Raw genomic sequence first — 19,222 nt, 5'->3', positions numbered from 1 at the left:
GGGATCTAGGATTGGGAGATATGTTGCCAGCAGAGAGAAACAGAGATCGAAAGAGCAGGTGGGAAAAGGAGAGTGGTCGGCTTGTTTTATGTTTTATTAGGAGAGATCTGAGGTTGAGGAGTAGGTCAGCAGAAGAGGTCAGGTAGCGAGGAAAGAGGGAAGGAGAGATGATTATTTCGTTAGAGGGTGCTGGGGTTTGGGGATAGCGAAGGAGAGTGAGGATTAGTGGAGCAAACACTGTAAGGGCATATGTAAACATGGTGAAGGAATAAGATGGGTTAATAGAAATGCTAGGTCCAAGTAAGAATTGCTTACTCGGCAGACATACCTAAAAGAGACAGATACATAGTGTGGGGTCCTGACTCCTGCCGTGACTAACTGCCGTTGAAATAACTGCAGCTTCTGGATACTTAGTTGCAGTAAAACTTTGCTGCAGGACACGTGCTTGCCCCCACACGCGTGCACCCCTTAGAATGCTACTAAATTCTGAATACAGGATCAGGTGAGAGGGATTGTGGGAGCTGGTTTGGGATAAATTAGCAGCTGGCCAGCACACTGGGAGTGGATAGATGATCAAAGACACTGGGCCTGGCTACATCTATACGCTATAAACACATTTAGCCACATAACATGTATAGTGACCCCAACCATGGATATACAGCAGTGAGTACTGAGTACAATGCAAAAAAATGAATTCTAGCAAACATTCAGCAAGCACTGTTATATACTACTAAAAAATGCTGCAGGATGATAATGCAGCAGATAATAGACAGCAAGCAGTGGCATTATACCATTAAAGAAATGTTGCAGGATGATAATGCAGCAAATCAAGTCCTATCAGTTTAATTAAACACAGATGGAATACAATGAAGGAGTAGAACCATCTCAAGGAGGATCACAAGGAAATGGACATCAGGTGACTTAAATATGAGTGTCTGAGCAAAGGGTCTGAATACTTATGACCATGGGATATTTCAGTTTTTATTTTTAAATAAATATGCAAAAATGTCTACATTTCTGCTATTTTTCAGTCAAGATGGGGTGCAGAGTGTACATTAAGGAGAAAAAATGAACTTTTTTAGAATTTACCAAATGGCTGCAATGAAACAGAGTGAAAAATTTAACGGGGCCTGAATACTTTCCGTACCCACTGTATGTATCAACTCTATCCAAAATACAAACTGATCATGTTCCTTTGTGAAGTCCAGATTTTAGTCCTGAAATAGTGTATACTATTTTAGTGGCAAATGGGAAAACTGAAGGATAATGTGTGTAAAAATTTATTTACCTTGACTTTTTGGCACATTTGAAGATTAATGGATTTTACATCATCCAATTGCTTCCGTAAGACTACAAGTGTATCCTGCTTTTCATGGATATCCTTTTCAAGAAGCTTCATTGCCATCTCCATTTCAGTCTTCATTCCAAGTTGTAAATCCAGCTCCTTTTCTAAATCCTAACAATATATAACACAGTGTCCTCGTTATAAATGGAGACAAGTATGCATCATGGATTTAAAGACTTTTCTGGGGATAAAGAAACACAAAAAAAATAACCTGTCTACTATGTTTAAAAATAATTTATTAAAACAGTTGTCCAGTACAGGGACAGAACCTGCTTAAAACACTAGAACTACTGATGGAGTCATTTTGACTCCTCGCAATTTTTAGGTCTCTTCTGTGACTACATTTTTCCGAATTCCGGTTTGAGATTCGGTGACTTTTCCTCATTTAGGATGCAAAAAAAGATTTTGTGACAATAAATAATTAAAAAAAAAAAAAAAAGTTCCTTTTTTTCAAAATTTACCTTTAATAACCAAAGGGAGTCATTTTGACTCTCTACTATACTTTGCTAGTCTTTGTCGCTGACTGTTATTTTTTCTTTTAGTTTTCATTTACTTGTATGTTTAGAATAAATGTTGGCTTAGACTTAGAATTAGCATTTTTGCAAATATACTTGACATACACAGGACATACGGTATATAGGACATCTGTCAGCGAACTCTCGAATGGACTACATAATTTATGTAGAATACGGCCTGCAGTTTTGCTAATTGCTAATATGGCTAGAAGAAGTTCGCTAAAGCCTGACGATATTCTAGCTATTTTGCATTCCATACATTCAATATACATTCTATAAATGAAAGTTACAACAATATCAGGAGCAAGAAACTCTAAAAATAAACAAAAACAAGCCAGGAGACAAAATGACTCCATTCGGCAGTTCTAGGGGTGGTGACCAGTCCGGTAGTCCTAGTCCAATTTAGGACCCCAATAGTAATACATACAATTGATATTCACTTCTCATAGCACTACCTTTCTATCCAGCAGAGATGTGACTTTATGGTGTCATGCAAACGCATTAGTCATTCAAAGGCCGAAGGTTTGACTGCAGCCTTTAACATTATGTCAGAGCAGACAACCTTTCTGAATATTGATGAATTGCAGCCAAATAGAGGCCGCTAGTTGGCTTTAGCAGGCATGTGACAACACTATCACGTCCCAGCTGGAATGGTGCCCATGCCCTTTTAATTGTGGTCCTTAAATAAATAAGCAATGGTTTCCAGTAGTAGACAACCCCATTAATGCATTGTGTTATGTTTAGAAATCTTTACTATTCCCCTGCTGCACCTTTAGTAAATCTCACACATTAAGATGTGTCATTGTGGCCAAGGATTATTTTCCTGTCCCTAACGTTAGGGGTGCCTTAGCTATTCATGCTCCCCAGATTACTTCTGAAGGTTAAGAAGTCGGGGCCACATAACTTGCTGAACTCCTGAATCAGCCCTATATCTGTATATAAAAGTTACCCATCATACAAATATGCACTCACAGACAATAGTGAATAACACTTGAGAGAAAAGGACGGAAAGCCAAATAGGAGAGAATGACGTTTTGCACCTCTACCAACAACCGACATCTCCACTCCGCACCAAGCAGTAGAAGACTAAGGCCAGGGTCATACTAGTGTATGGCATCTGATGCAAGGCAATCAGATGCGATATGCTAATGAATCTCGGCTCCTGCTCTGCTGCGAGCGGGAGCCGAGCGTCATGCCATTGTGCTCCAAGCCTCTCGCACAGCCTCTCGCCCATTGCATTAGGAGAGAATATTCATTTATCTTATAGCTCGCACAGTTACAGCCGCAGCAGATGGCTTCCAGCAGCTGCCGGGCTACCATGGATGCCCGCTAATTAAGGTAATGAATATTCAACTCTTTCCACTCCCATAGGCGTGGAGGAGGTGAATAAACATTCCCTTAATGAGCGGGGACACGTGATCGCTCAGCAGCAGATGCTACTGGCACAGGAACAAGATGCTGTGAGGGCTCGCAGGGAAGGTACGTAGGATGTTTTATTTTTATGCTTTTCTCATGGGGGCCATACATTAAAAGGACAGGGATGAGGAGCCATGCATACCAGCACAGAGATGAGAAGCCAGGCAGACAAGGATGGGGATAACGAGCCATGCAGACAAGGATGGGGATAATAAGCCATGCATACAAGGATGGGGATAAGGAGCCATGCATACAAGGATGGGGATAAGGCACCATGCATACAAGGATGGGGATAAGGAGCCATAAAGACAAGGATGGGGATAAGGAGCCATGTAAACAAGGATGGGGATAAGAAGCCATGCATACAAGGATGGGGATAAGAAGCCATGCATACAAGGATGGGGATAAGGAGCCATGCATACAAGGATGGGGATAAGGAGCCATGCAGACAAGGATGGGGATAAGGAGCCATGCAGACAAGGATGGGTATACGTAATCATACACACCAGAATAGGGATTAGGGGACAATACATACCCGACTTATACTCGAGTCAAAATGTTTTCCCAGTTTTTCGTGGCAAAATTAGGTGCTTTGGCTTATACATGAGTATATACGGTATTTAAAAAAAAAAATGTGAGGCCATTATACTGTATGGAGAACTATGTGGGCATCTTATACAGTATGAAACACTATGTGGGGCCATTATACAGTATGGAGCATCGTGTTGGGCCATTAAACAATATGGAGCATCATGTGGGGCCATTATACAGTATGGAGAATCGTGTGGGGCCATTTTACAGTATCGAGCACTATGTGAGGCCATTATACAGTATGGAGCACTTTGTGGGGTCATTTTATAGTTTGGAGCATTGTGTGGGGCCATTATACAGTATGTAGCACTATGTGAGGTCATTATACTGCATGGAGCTCTATGTGGGGCCCAATACACTTTAACCCCTTTCTGACCTCGGACGGGATAGTACGTCCGAGGTCAGAAGCCCCTCTTTGATGCGGGCTCCGGCGGTGAGCCCGCATCAAAGCTGGGACATGTCAGCTGTTTTGAACAGCTGACATGTGCCCGCAATAGGCACGGGCAGAATCGCGATCTGCCCACGCCTATTAACTAGTTAAATGCCGCTGTCAAACGCAGACAGCGGCAATTAACTACCGCATCCGGCCGGGCGGCCGGAAATGACGGCATCGCCGACCCCCGTCACATGATCGGAGGTCGGCGATCCTTTAGTATTGTAACCATAGAGGTCCTTGAGACCGCTATGGTTACAGATCCCCGGCAGCTGTGAGCACCACCCTGTGGTCGGCGCTCACAGCACACCTGATTTTCTGCTACATAGCAGCGAACATCAGATCGCTGCTATGTAGCAGAGGCGATCATGCTGTGCCTGCTTCTAGCCTCCCATGGAGGCTATTGAAGCATGGCAAAAGTAAAAAAAAAAGAAAAAAAAAAATGTGAAAAAAATAAAAAAAAATATAAAAGTTTAAATCACCCCCCTTTCGCCCCAATCAATAAAAAAAAAAAAAAAATCACACCTACACATATTTGGTATTGTCGCGTTCAGAATTGCCCGATCTATCAATGAAAAAAGTATTAACCTGATCGCTAAACGGCGTAGCGAGAAAAAAATTCGAAACACCAGTATTACGTTTTTCTGGTCGCCACGACATTGCATTAAAATGCAATAACGGGCGATCAAAAGAACGTATCCGCACCAAAATGCTATCATTAAAAACGTCAGCTCGGCACACAAAAAATAAGCCTTCAACCGACCCCATATCATGAAAAATGGAGATGCTATGAGTATAGGAAAATGGCGCAATTTTTATTTTTTTATTTTTAGCATAGTTTGGAATTTGTTTTCACCACTTAGGTAAAAAATAACCTAGTCATGTTAGGTGTCTATGAACTCGTAATGACCTGGAGAATCATAATGGCAGGTCAGTGTTAGCATTTAGTGAACCTAGTAAAAAAGCCAAACAAAAAACCAGTGTGAGATTGCACTTTTTTTTGCAATTTCACTGCACTTGGAATTTTTTTTCCCGTTTTCTAGTACACGACATGCTAAAACCAATGATGTCGTTCAAAAGTACAACTCGTCCTGCAAAAAATAAGCCCTCACATGGCCATATTGACAGAAAAATATAAAAGTTATGGCTCTGGGAAGGAGGGGAGTGAAAAACGAAAAATCAAGGTCATGAAGGGGTTAAGCAGAACTATGTGGGGACCATTATACTGTATGGAGGACTATGTGAAGCCATTACACTTTATAGAGATCTACAGTTGTGCTCAAATGTTTACATATCCCACCAGAATTGTTGCTATGTTGGCCTTTTTTCAGAGAATATGAATGATAACACCAAAACCTTTTCTCCACTCATGGTTAGTGGTTGGGTGAAGCCATTTATTGTCAAACTACTGTGTTTTCTCTTTCTAAAACATAATGACAACCCAAACATCCAAATGACCCTCATCAAAAGTTTACATACCCTGGTGATTTTGGCCTGATAACATGCACAGAAGTTGACACATATGGGTTTGACTGGTTACTAAGGCCATGTGCACACGTTCAGTATTTTTTGCGTTTTTTCGCTATAAAAACGTGATAAAAACGCGAAAAAAACGCTAACCTATGCCTCCTATTATTTACAGTGTATTCCGCATTTTTTGTGCAAATGCTGCATTTTTTTCCGCGAAAAAATCGCATCGCGGAAAAAAAAGCAACATGTTCATTAAAAATGCGGAATGCATTGATCTGCTTACTTCCCGCACGGGGCTGTGCACACCATGCGGGAAGTAAGCAGATAATGTGCGGTTGGTACCCAGGGTGGAGGAGAGGAGACTCTCCTCCACGGACTGGGCACCATATAATTGGTCAAATAAAAAGAATTAAAATAAAAAATAGTGATATACTCACCTTCGATGGCCTCCGGAGTCTTCCCGCCTCTCCGGTGCATGCTGCCGCTTCGGTTCCTATAGCTGGTGTGCGGTGAAGGACCTGCGATGACGTCGCGGTCTTGTGATTGGTCGCGAGACCAGTCATGTGACCGCTCACGTGACCGCGACGTCATGGAAGGTCCTGCACATACACAGCATCTAAAGGAAAAGACGCCGCTGAGGAGATCCGCTGTCTGTAGGTGAGTATAACCATTTTTTTTATTTTTTGTTATTATTTTTAAACATTCTATCTTTTACTATAGATGCTGCATAGGCAGCATCTATAGTAAAAAGTTGGTCACACTTGTCAAACACTATGTTTGACAAGTGTGACCAACCTGTCAGTTTTCCAAGCGATGCTACAGATCGCTTGGAAAACTTTAGCATTCTGCAAGCTAATTTCGCTTGCAAAATGCTAAAAAAAGGGAAAAAAACGGTAAAAAAACACGCAAAAAAAATGCGGATTTCTTGCAGAAAATTTCCGGTTTTCTTCAGGAAATTTCTGCAAGAAATCCTGACGTGTGCACATACCCTAAAGGTAACATCCTTACCTGTGACCTGTTTGCTTTTAATCAGTGTGTGTGCATAAAAGCTGAGTGAGCCACTGACGTTTCTAGATTGTGAGTCATGGGGAAAGCAAAATAAATGTCAATGGATCAATGTAAAAGGTAGTTGAACTGTATAAAACAGGAAAGAGATACAAAAAGACATCCAAAGATTTGATAATGCCAATCAGCAGCATTCAAATTGTGGTTATCAATGGCATATCAGGGGCTCTGTAAAGGCAAAACCACAGTCAAGTAGACCAACAAAAATTTTGTCCACAACTGCCAGGAAAATTATTTGGGATGCAAAGAAAAACCCACAAATAACATCAGCTGAAATACTGGACTCTCTGAAAACTAGCGGTGTGGCTGTTTCAAGATGCACAATAAGGAGGTACTTGAAGAAAAATGGGCTGCATGGTCGAGTCGCCAGTAGAAAAACATTACTGTGCAAATGCCCCAATGTATCTCACCTACAATATGCAAAACAGCACAGAGACCAACCTCAAAACTTCTGGAACAAGGTAATTTGGAGTGATGAGACCAAAATTGATCTTTTTGGCCACAACCATAAATGTTACATTAGGAGAAAGGTCAACAATGCCTATGATTAAAGGAACACAATTCCTACTGTGAAGCACGGAGGTAGATCACTGATTTTTTGTGGTGGTGTGAGCTACAAAGGCATGGGAAACTTTGTCATAGTTGAAGGAAAGATGAATGCAGCACGTTATCAGCAAATACTGGAGGCAAATTTGCAATCATCAGCCTAGAAGCTGCGTATGGGACGTACTTGGATGTTCCAAAATGACAATGATCCAAAACACAAGGCCAAATCGACCTGTCACTGGCTATAGCAGAACAAAGTGAAGGTTCTGGAGTGGCCACTTCAGTCTCCTGACCTCAGTATCATTGAGCCACTCTGGGGATATCTCAAGTGTGCAGTTCATGCTAGACAGCCCAGGAATTTACAGCAACTGGAGGTGGAACCTCATCCAGAACTACCACAAAAGACTTCAAGCTGTCATTGATGTTAGGGGGGGCAATACAAGGTATTAAGAAATAGGGTATGCAAACTTTTGATCAGGGTCATTTGGATGTTTTGGTGGTTGTCATTGTGATTTAAAAAGTCAAAACACAGTAGTTTGACAATAAATGGCTTCAACCAACCACTATGAGTGGAGAAAAAGTTTTGGTGTTATTCATATTCTCTGAAAAAAGGCCAAAGCAAAAAATTCTGGTGGGGTATGTAAACTTTTGAGCAAGACTGTATGTGGAGCCACAGGACTTTATGTGCTCGTTATACTGTATGGAGGGCTGTGTGGGGATTACAGTTGGACACTCACACTGTGATGGGGTAACCATTATTTGTTGGGTGAACTGAGGGGCAGGGTACAGTAGGGTCATCATACTATGCATGTAGAGGTCACTGTGGGGGTATCACACTGCGTTTGGCAGCACTTTTGTGCATCATACTTTATTATCTGTTATATTCTAAGTTCTTTATCCTTTGTTATTACATATTTAAATTGGGCCATATGCTTTTTACTGCTGTTACATAACATTGTATTATTCTACTATAATTGCAAAAGTTAATCATTTTATTTGATAAGGAATAACTTCCTTAATTGTAGATAATTTTTAACAAATATCAAGCTTAGCCTACAACTTTCTGCAAGCTTTTAACCCCTTTCTGCCATCTGACGTACTATCCCGTCGAGGTGACCTGGGACTTAATACCCAGGGACGGGATAATACGTCATGGCATTTAATGCGACATCGCGACTTTTAAGTCTTGGTGATCGCATTCAAATTCCAACACCATCTTACCTCAGGGAAGATGGCCTCGGCATCCTGGGGTCTGTCGCCGCCCCCCAACCCTCCCGATCACTGTGATTGGCTGTTCAATTCTGAACAGCCAATCACAGCCTTTCTCATTGTTTCAACCAATCAGATTGGCTGAAACAATGCGGTCAATGACGTCCCAGGCTAGGATAGAGTACCGATGTACTCGATCCCAGGCCGGTACCCACCAATGACAGGTCACAGCAGCGGTGTGACCGCTCTGTGACATGTTTGTCACCTGCCTGTGACCTGTCTGACCGCTCTGCAGGGGTCCTCACTCTAGCTGAGGATTCCTGCAGAGTGGTCACACAGATACAAAATCTCAGGCACCGTTAGCATAGTAGTCAATGGGAAAGCCCCGTAAAGCTACTCTAAAAAATCCAATGTGATGCTTCCATCAATATCTCCAAACACAGCATTGAAGCATAAAGTCACAAAAGTAGATATAAAAAATATATATTTTATTTTGTTACATAACAATAAAATTAGTGCCAAATAGATAACATAACATTCAATAATATACATATAATGTACACAACCAGAGTTAATTTGAATGAGGGGCAGAGATGCACCCACTAAAGAGTGCGGCACTATGACATCAGCATGGATATAAATATGGGGAGTACAGAGTAGGTAGTGCATATATATATATATATATATATATATATATATATATATATAATTTTTATGGTGTTTTTTACACTTTTGTACACTATTTTATAGAATTACATTTATATTAATATGTTCACAACAAATCTCTTACGTTTATCTATAGTGTTGGAATAGTGCACATGTGTTTTCACTATTTCATGTATGTTTTATTAATTATAATTCTGTCACTTTTTTCATATTATATGATGCACACTTTAATTCATGTTTTTTTCACCTTTATTCGATTTTGTTTTGGTATATGGATCCTATGGATCAACTTCATGTTATGGAGCGGTTTCGGTTATATGATGAGTTTTTGTCTTTGTATAATCTCTCATTTTTGGTATGGTGCCTGATTTTTTGAAAAGCCTCTTACTTTAAAGTCATGTCAGTGGTACGCCCTATGGCTAAAGCCAGTTATATGGGATCTTATGGGAACTTGGTTCCCTCAAATAAGATGGCGACCAGGACGTGTGCTCACCGTAGTGCACATGCCCGTGACTCATGTATTACCGCGGCATCACACAGGGCGTCTCTTAGCAAAGGATTGTGGGATAATGACGTCATCGGGGTTTTCCCCGTCCCACGGTGCTTTGCGGACGCCGGACGTGATGACTAAGCGGGCCGTGAGTATCACGCGCATGCGCCGCTTTCTAATTAGGCGGCGAGGGAGGATATAAAAATCGGGCATTTGGACAATTACATCAAGCAGCCCCCCGAGGAAGCCGAGGGTGAAACGCGCGTTGGGGCGCGTGTGTGTGCACGTGATTGAAAGCATGGGTAAGACTACTTGATGGGAACACTGTTCTTTTGGGGACATCGTGCAGCTCTCTTGCTGATTGAGCTGGATGGGCTGCCATTGCTATTGCTTACATGCACTAGACAAGTGATTGGTAGGCAACCATTTTGGCATTGCATGCACTAGCACCTTAGCACTTTTTTAGCGGTTGCTACCTACTCTGTACTCCCCATATTTATATCCATGCTGATGTCATAGTGCCGCACTCTTTAGTGGGTGCATCTCTGCCCCTCATTCAAATTAACTCTGGTTGTGTACATTATATGTATATTATTGAATGTTATGTTATCTATTTGGCACTAATTTTATTGTTATGTAACAAAATAAAATATATATTTTTTATATCTACTTTTGTGACTTTATGCTTCAATGCTGTGTTTGGAGAGTGGTCACACAGCCAGATCTCCTCCTGTGCTGGGCCTTGTGGTGCTACAGAAGCCTGTAGCACCACAATACTTGCTGAAGAAAAGACAGAAGAAAGAAGACAGACGAAAGACTACAACCGTAAGTGTTATCCCTGATCCCTACCCGATCTCTATTCATCCACCCCAATCCCCCCATTCCCCCTTCCCCCTCTTTTTACCCCCTCCACTCCTCTTCGCGCCGCATCCGTGCGCACGTTTAGCAGCCGCCGAGCATTGATTGGTGACGCAGTTCACCGATCAACACTCGTGCTCGCTTTTTTTCCTCAGCCCCCTTTGCGCCAACTCCGTACACACATCCTGCAGCCGCCAAACTTTGATAAGTGACGCGGTTCACTTATCAGAGCTCTCGTGCCTGCCGTTTTCCTTTTTTTTTTTTTTCACATCCCCGTTCGCACACCCAGCAGCCGCCGACCTTTGATAAGTGACGCGGTTCACTTATTAGAGTTCTCATGCCTGCCGTTTTCCCCTTTTTTTTTCACATCCCCGTTCGCACACCCAGCAGCCGCCGAATTTTGATAAGTGACGCGGGTCACTTATCAGAGCTAGGGCCTGCTGTTTTAGACTTTTTTTCCACAGGTATTTTTTTCTCCCTATTTGCTTTTTTTTTCCTTTAGCTTTTTCTTTTCAGAATAGTTTGCATCAATCACTTTCCCCCCCACACGTACACATAGATTAGCAATATAGTACACCCAAGCACCATACTCACAAAAAAAAATGTCCCGCTCCTTCCAACGGTGCTATTCATTGGAGGAGGCATATTCTTTCCTTGCCTCCGACACTGATAGCGAGGGAGAGGATCCCACTTTTCTTCACTTTTCCGATGCTTCATCCTCATCCTCTTCCCCCTCTGGTCCTGCGGATCCACCACGCAGACGCCGCAGGACAGAAGATGAGGTAGCGACCACCATTCCAGAAGACGAAGATGAAACAGAGCCCACCATTCCTGAACCAGCACACCCCACTGTGGACTCCATATGGACCTCGCCGCCCAAAAAATACGAGCCACTGATTCCTGATTTTGTGGCTGAATCAGGAATCAAGTTTGACACCGCCGGCCTCACAGATATAGACTTTTTCAAATTCTTTTTCTCTGAGGATTTTGTTAACCTCATGGTGGAGCAAACTAATTTGTATGCTTGTCAATTTTTGGAACAAAACTCAGGTTCATCATATTCTAACTGGTCTCCTGTAGATGCAGTTGAAATGATGCAGTTTTGGGGCCTGGTCCTCCACATGGGGATCCCGAAGAAACCAGAACTATATTGGAGTGTTGATATCTACATATATAATTGTTTAAAGGGTACTTCCGTCTTTCTATCTGCAACTTCCATCACGGAAATCCCGCGTCGCTGATTGGTCTCGCCAGCTGCCTGTCATGGCTGCCGCGACCAATCAGCGATGGCCACAGTCCGATTAGTCCCACCCTACTACCCTGCAGTCAGTGCCCAGCGCCCGCTCCATACTCCCCTCCAGTCACCGCTCACACAGGGTTAATGCCAGCGGTAACGGACCGCGTTATGCCGCGGGTAACGCACTCCGTTACCGCTGCTATTAACCCTGTGTGTCCCCAACTTTTTACGATTGATGCTGCCTATGCAGCATCAATAGTAAAAAGATGTAATGATAAAAATCATAAAAAAAAACAAAAAACCTGCTATTCTCACCTTCCGTCGTCCGACAAGGTGCTCGCGCCTGCCACCATCTTCCGTTCCCAGAGATGCATTGCAAAATTACCCAGAAGACTTAGCGGTCTAACGAGACTACTAAGTCATCTGGGTAATTTCGCAATGCATCCTGGGAACGGAAGATGGCGGCAGCCGCGCGTGCATCGCCAGAGCTTCGCTGGATCCCGGCGGGTGAGTATATAACTATTTTTAATTTTATTTTTTTTAAAAGGGATATGGTGCTCACACTGCTGTATACTACGTGGGCTGTGTTATATACTGCGTGGCTGCTATATACTACATGGCTGCTATATACTGTATGGGCAGTGTTATATACTGCGTGGGCTGTGCTATATACTGCGTGGGCTGTGCTATATGCTATGTGCCCTGTGTTATATACTACGTCGCCTGTTTTATATACTGCGTAGCTGCTATATACTGCGTGGGCTGTGTTATATAGTACGTGGGCTGTGTTATATACTGTTTGGGCTGTGTTATATACTGCGTGGCCACTGTTATATACTGCATGGCCTGTATTACGCATCGAGTATTCTATTCTATGTATGTATATAACAGCCACATAGTATATAGCACAGGCTACGTAGTATTTGTCTGCTATATACATGGCTCCTATATACTACGTGGCCTGTGCTATATACTATGTGGCCTGTGCCACCATCTAGTTCTATAGAACACTCCAGTGTTCCAAATGGTCATGGTGCGGACGCATTTTGAGGCCATCCATAAATTCCTGCATTATAACGATAATGCACAGTGTCCCGCATGAGATGACCCCAACTTTGACCGTCTGTTCAAAGTTCGGCCGGTCATCAAACACTTCAATAAAAAGTTTGCTGAAGTGTACATGCCTCGAAGGGACATCTGCGTGGATGAGTCCTTAATTAATTTTAAGGGACGGCTCGGATTCCGTCAGTACCTGCCCAGCAAGAGGGCCAGGAACAGAATCAAACTCTACAAGCTGTGTGAGTACCTCAGGGTACACCTACAGCTTTAGAGTATACGAAGGGAAGGACACCAGGATTGAACCCTGAGTGTCCTCCTGACCTGGGAGTGAGTGGGAAAATTGTGTGGGATTTGGTGCACCCACTGCTGGAGAAAGGTTATCACCTCTACACTGACCATTTTTACACCAGCATCCCACTCTACAAATCCCTCTCTGTGCAAGGTACCGCAGCCTGCGGTACTGTCCGCAAAAATCAGAGAGGCCTCCCGAAGACACTACTTGGGCAGATGCTCAGAAAAGGTGAGAGCAAAAGCACAATGTAGCGACCACCTGCTGGTGGTCAAGTACAAGAGGGATATCCTTCTCTTGACCACCATACACGGTGATGGAAGCGCCCTGTTGAGGGCAGAGCAAAGTACTGCAGTACGCAGGCACCGGGCCTCTCTGACCTTTCGCGGTGGAAGGAGATGACCATGGCCTTACATATCTGGTCGATTGACACTCCAGATCTTTCTGCCCAGGATGATGCTATGGCCCAGGTGGAATGCACCCTCAGATTCTGAGGAGCCGGACCCCCACCTGCTATATAAGCCAGAGAGATAGCCTCCCTAATCCATCTGACTAATGTGCATTTTGATGCTCTAAGGCTAGGTTCAGATTGCGTTTTAGCAGTCCGTTAGACGGACTGCGCTACACTGCGGCATAACGCGGTGTAACGCAGTCCATTAACGCTGCCATTGAGCTCTATTTCGGGTGCATTGCTAGCGCACGCCCAAAATGGGCTTGCGCTAGCGATTTGCCGTCACTGAGTGACGGACCCTGGGACGCGGGCTGCAGCGTTTCCAGGTCCGTCACTGCTAGCGCAGATAGAGCATCTGCTAGCTCTATCTGCACTAGCGATATGACATATCGGTACTTACGTTAACAGCAGCCCGTTTAACGCATGTGTTGAATGGGCTGCTGTTAACACAATGTGAACCTAGCCTAAGCCCTTTCCTAGAACCTTGGAAGGATAAAAATAATGCATTATCCTTTTCCAAGGATTAGTTGCCGAGATATATTCTAGTAGGCATCTCCTAACGTCTAATGTATGAAATTTATCTTCTTTAGGGTTAGGGATAAAAGAGGGTAGGATTATCTCTTGTCACCTGTGAAAGGGAGATGCTAGTTTGAGTAAGTAAGCTGGGTCCAGCTTTATAAATACCCTGTCCTGTAAGAACTCTGTATAAGGGGGAAGTCCGGAGGGTTACTGAATATTATTGCTATAAAAAAAAAATAAGGGATAGCATCCTAATTGATGCTGACTCCAGGGGTTCAAACTGGGCCTCTGTATAGCTGAATGGACTGGGTTGAGATCCCATGGCATGCTTTTATTTTTGTGTATGGGTCTAGCCTTACCAGCTGCCTTAATAAATCTAGAAATCCAATAGTTATTGGCAATATCACAGGAAAACAGGGCCCCCAGGGCTGACACCTGCACTTTTAGTGTAGTTGTGGAAAGACCCAATTCTAATCCCTTCTGAAGAAATTCTAGAATCTGTCGTACTGGTACCTCCTCTTCGACACTAAACTCAGAAGAGGCTAGGCATCGCCTCCAGGTTCTAGCGTAGATTTTTGTTGTAATCGGTTTTCTACTCCTCAGAAGGGTGTCAACTAAATTGGGGGAGAAGCCTCTATTCCTCAACAAAACAATGACCTCTCTAACTCCACGTCGTCAAATGAAGCCCCGTCACTTGTGCATGGTTGATCGGCCCCTAGCAGAGTCTGGAAGTACCCAGGGATCGCATAGCATAGTCCTGAGCCATGCGAACCAGTTCCTCCTGGACCAAAATGGGGAGATTAGTATGACCCTTGCTCGGTCTTCCCTGATTTTCCTCACTACCAGAGGTAACAGGGCTAATGGGGGGAACGCAAAGGCCAGGGAGAAGTCCCATTTTGTTAGGAAGGCGTCCACTACCAGAGGATTTTCCCTGGGATTCAGGGAACAGAAATTTCTTACCTTCCTGTTTTCTCTGTTGGCAAAGAGGTCTACCTCCGGTTGACCCCATTTGCGGACAATCTGGTTGAAGATGTCCTTGTTCAGAGACCACTCTCACTGCCTTAGAATATTGCAGCTTAGAAAGTCTGCTTTTATGTTGTCTTTTCCTCTGATATGACGCGCTGTGAAAGATTGAAAATGTCTTTCGACTGTTTGAAATAGGCGTTCTGCTACTTGCATCAGAGCTTTGGAACGTGTTCCACCTTGGTGGTTGACAAAGGCTACCGCAACCTGGTTGTCCGAAAGAATCTTGACATGGTGACCCTGTAGGTATACGAGGAGTTTTTTAAATGATAATTCTATTGCCAACAACTTCCTCTGGTTGTACAAGGCTACCACCTGGGAGTCCCAATGTCCCTGAAGCACAATGTCACCCATATGGGCCCCCCACCTCGAGGGGCTAGCATCCTTGGTTATTACACGGGTAGTGTGTGTTACCCAGGGAACTCCTGAAGATTTAAGTTGTCCTTGTCCAGCCACCACCTAAGAGACGCAAGGGTTAATGGGCTCAACGATATTTGGCTCTGCAGGGACCCCCCAAGGCTCTATCGTTAACTAGGACATCCTTCTGTAGGGGACTAGTGTGAAACTGAGCCCACCTGACGGCTGGGAGACGTAACGTCAGGGACCCTAATAGGGACATGGCCTGTCTGAGGGTCATGGAGGGTCTATCAATTGCCCTTAACGTCTGCTGTTGAATGTGTATTAGCTTGTCTGGCGGTAGACGACACTGTTGGGCTTCAGAATCTAACAGTAGGCCTAGAAACTTCCGGACCCTTAAGGGCTGCAATCGGGATTTTTCATAATTTATTATCCAGCCTGAGTGCTCCAGCCTGGCCCTAGCTCTTTCCATTTTTGACAAGCAATGATCTACTGAATTAACCACTATCAGGAAGTCATCTAAGTAGGGGGCAATAAGAATATTCGACTCCCGTAGATGAGCCATGACTTCGGCAACTACTTTCATGAATACCCGAGGGGCAGCTAATAGACCAAAGAGAAGCGCCCTAAACTAAAAATGGCGGACTACCCCTCCTAAGGAAACCGCCACCCTCAGGAATTGCTGGAAATCTGTATGGATAGGTACATGATAGTACGCGTCTCTCAAATCCACAATTGCCATGAACAAGTTTTCAAACAACATCTTTATTGTTGAATTGACTCCATCTTAAAAGGTTCGGTTGACCAAAAACTCATTAAGGGATCGAAGATTAACAATGGTTCTAAATGATTAATCTGGTTTCTGAATGAGGAACAGAGGAGAGTAGAAACCTCTACCTCTCTCAGATTTCGGAACCTCCACCAGGACATTTTTAAGGCACAAATTCAAAACCTCTGCTTCTAATGCTGCCTGTTCAAGAGGGGAAGAGCGCAGGGGAGTTAACTTAAAGCTATCTCGTGGGATATACAGTACAGACCAAAAGTTTGGACACACATTCTCATTTAAAGATTTTTCTGTATTTTCATGACTATGAAAATTATACATTCACACTGAAGGCATCAAAACTATGAATTAACACATGTGGAATTATATACGTAACAAAAAAGTGTGAAAGAACTGAAATTATGTCTTATATTCTAGGTTCTTCAGAGTAGCCACCTTTTGCTTTGATGACTGCTTTGCACACTCTTGGCATTCTCTTGATGAGCTTCAAGTGGTAGTCACCGGGAATGGTCTTCCAACAATCTTGAAGGAGTTCCCAGAGATGCTTAGCACTTGTTGGCCCTTTTGCCTTCACTCTGCGGTCCAGCTCACCCCAAACCATCTCGATTGGGTTCAGGTCTGGTGACTGTGGAGGCCAGGTCATCTGGCATAGCACCCCATCACTCTCCTTCTTGGTCAAAAAGCCCTTACACAGCCTGGTGGTCTGTTTGGGTTCATTGTCCTGTTGAAAAATAAATGATGGTCCAACTAAACGCAAACCGGATGGAATGGCATGCAGCTGCAAGATGGTGTGGTAGCCATGCTGGTACAGTATGCCTTCAATTTTGAATAAATCACCAACAGTGTCACCAGCAAAGCACCCCCACACCATCACACCTCCTCCTCCATGCTTCACAGTGGGAACCTGGCATGTAGAGTCCATCCGTTCACCTTTTCTGCATCGCACAAAGATACGGTGGTTGGAACCAAAGATCTCAAATTTGGACTCATCAGACCAAAGCACAGATTTCCACTGGTCTAATGTCCATTCCTTGTGTTCTTTAGCCCAAACAAGTCTCTTCTGCTTGTTGCCTGTCCTTAGCAGTGGTTTCCTAGCAGCTATTTTACCATGAAGGCCTGCTGCACAAAGTCTCCTCTTAATAGTTGTTGTAGAGATGTGTCTGCTGTTTGAACTCTGTGTGGCATTGACCTGGTCTCTAATCTGAGCTTCTGTTAACCTGCAATTTCTGAGGCTGGTGACTCAGATAAACTTATCCTCAGAAGAAGAGGTGACTCTTGGTCTTCCTTTCCTGGGACGGTCCTGATGTGAGCCAGTTTCTTTGTAGCGCTTGTTTTTTGCCACTGCACTTGGGGACACTTTCAAAGTTTTCCCAATTTTTCGGACAGACTGACCTTCGTTTCTTAAAGTAATGATGGCCACTCGTTTTTCTTTACTTAGCTGCTTTTTCTTGCCATAATACAAATTCTAACAGTTTATTCAGTAGGACTATCAGCTGTGTATCCACCAGACTTCTGCACAACACAACTGATGATCCCAACCCCATTTATAAGGTAAGAAATCCCACTTACTAAACCTGACAGGGCACACCTGTGAAGTGAAAACCATTTCCGGTGACTACCCCTTGAAGCTCATCAAGAGATTGCCAAGAGTGTGCAAAGCAGTCATCAAAGCAAAAGGTGGCTACATGGAAGAACCTAGAATATAAGACATATTTTCAGTTGTTTCACACTTTTTTGTTAAGTATATAATTCCACATGTGTTAATTCATAGTTTTGATGCCTTCAGTGTGAATGTACAATTTTCATAATCATGAAAATACAGAAAAATCTTTACATGAGAAGGTGTGTCCAAACTTTTGCTCTGTACTGTAACTAAACTCAAGCTTGAGTCCATTAGCTATTATGCTCCACACCCAGTCACTATTTGTGATCTCTAACCATGATGGAAGGAAGGCCGACAATGTCCCCCCCATGGGAATTGCTAGTCATTGGGCAGGTTTCTTACGCTCTCTTGAAGAACGCCTGAATACTGTATAAAGCTCGTACCTCTTCATCGTTTATCTTCCCATTTGAAATAGTCTCCAGTGGGTGATAATATGCGTCTTCTTCCCTGACCAAACTTCTTTCTATTGAAAGCACGTCGGTAGGACATGGACGATAAACTAGGGAACTTTTTTTTGTCATCCCCTGCCTTATCCAGCAACTCATCCAGGACTGGACCAAACAGATACTCCCCTTTGCACGGGATAGCACAGAGTTTTGACCTTGTTTGGATGTCCCCCAGCCAGCATTTTAACCACAAGGCTCTGCGGGCTGCGTTGGAAAGTCCTGCTGCTCTGGCCACCATTCTAACAGAGTCAATAGAGGCATCCGATAGGAAAGCTGTGGCCTTCTGAATCACTGGTTGGCCACCCAGAATTGTATGTCTATGAGCCCCTTCCTTTAACTGGGACTCCAATTGGTCCAGCCAGACCATCATGGATCTGGCCGTACAAGTTGCTGCTACCGCTGGTCTTAGGGAACTGGCCGCCATCTCCAGGTTCCATTAAGGAAGGTATCTGCCTTCCTGTCTAGGGGATCTTTAAGGGTCCCCATGTCTTCAAAAGGTAGCAACGCTCTTTTTGATGCCTTGGCCACTGCAGCATCTAAATTAGGGGCTTTGTCCCAGGTGTTGACTGCTGGATCCTCGAAGGGGTATGTGGTAAAGAGACCCTCTTTTCTGGCTTTTCCCATTCCCTGCAAATTAGCTCCTGGATCTTTCCATTTAATGGAAAAGACCTTTGCTTCCTCTGTTCCAGCCCACTGAACATGACATCCTGCATGGATAGCTGCGGTTTGGGTTCCGCTATGCCCATCGTTCCCCCGACCATTTTCACCAATTTATCTACTCGGTCTAGGG

The 19,222-nt window shown here is 43.8% G+C and overlaps 1 protein-coding gene across 6 annotated transcripts in view; it reads right to left on the bottom strand.

The window, feature by feature from the left end:
• Window positions 1-19,222, bottom strand: part of LOC143776536 (RUN and FYVE domain-containing protein 1-like) — a 531,317-nt gene that overhangs the window by 262,491 nt on the left and 249,604 nt on the right. For all 6 annotated transcript variants that reach the window (XR_013215861.1, XM_077265993.1, XM_077265994.1 and 3 more), the window contains one exon: window positions 1,289-1,456. Coding sequence is in view for 5 of the 6 variants with exons in the window: in XM_077265993.1 (XP_077122108.1) it covers window positions 1,289-1,456 (168 nt within the window). In the remaining variant the exon portion in view is untranslated. The remainder of the gene's footprint in view (window positions 1-1,288; window positions 1,457-19,222) is intronic.

The sequence above is a fragment of the Ranitomeya variabilis genome, chromosome 5, assembly GCF_051348905.1.
Source record: "Ranitomeya variabilis isolate aRanVar5 chromosome 5, aRanVar5.hap1, whole genome shotgun sequence".
Lineage (NCBI taxonomy): Eukaryota > Metazoa > Chordata > Amphibia > Anura > Dendrobatidae > Ranitomeya > Ranitomeya variabilis.
Note: the sequence above shows the minus strand (reverse complement) of the source record. Positions and strands in the feature narration are given on the sequence as shown.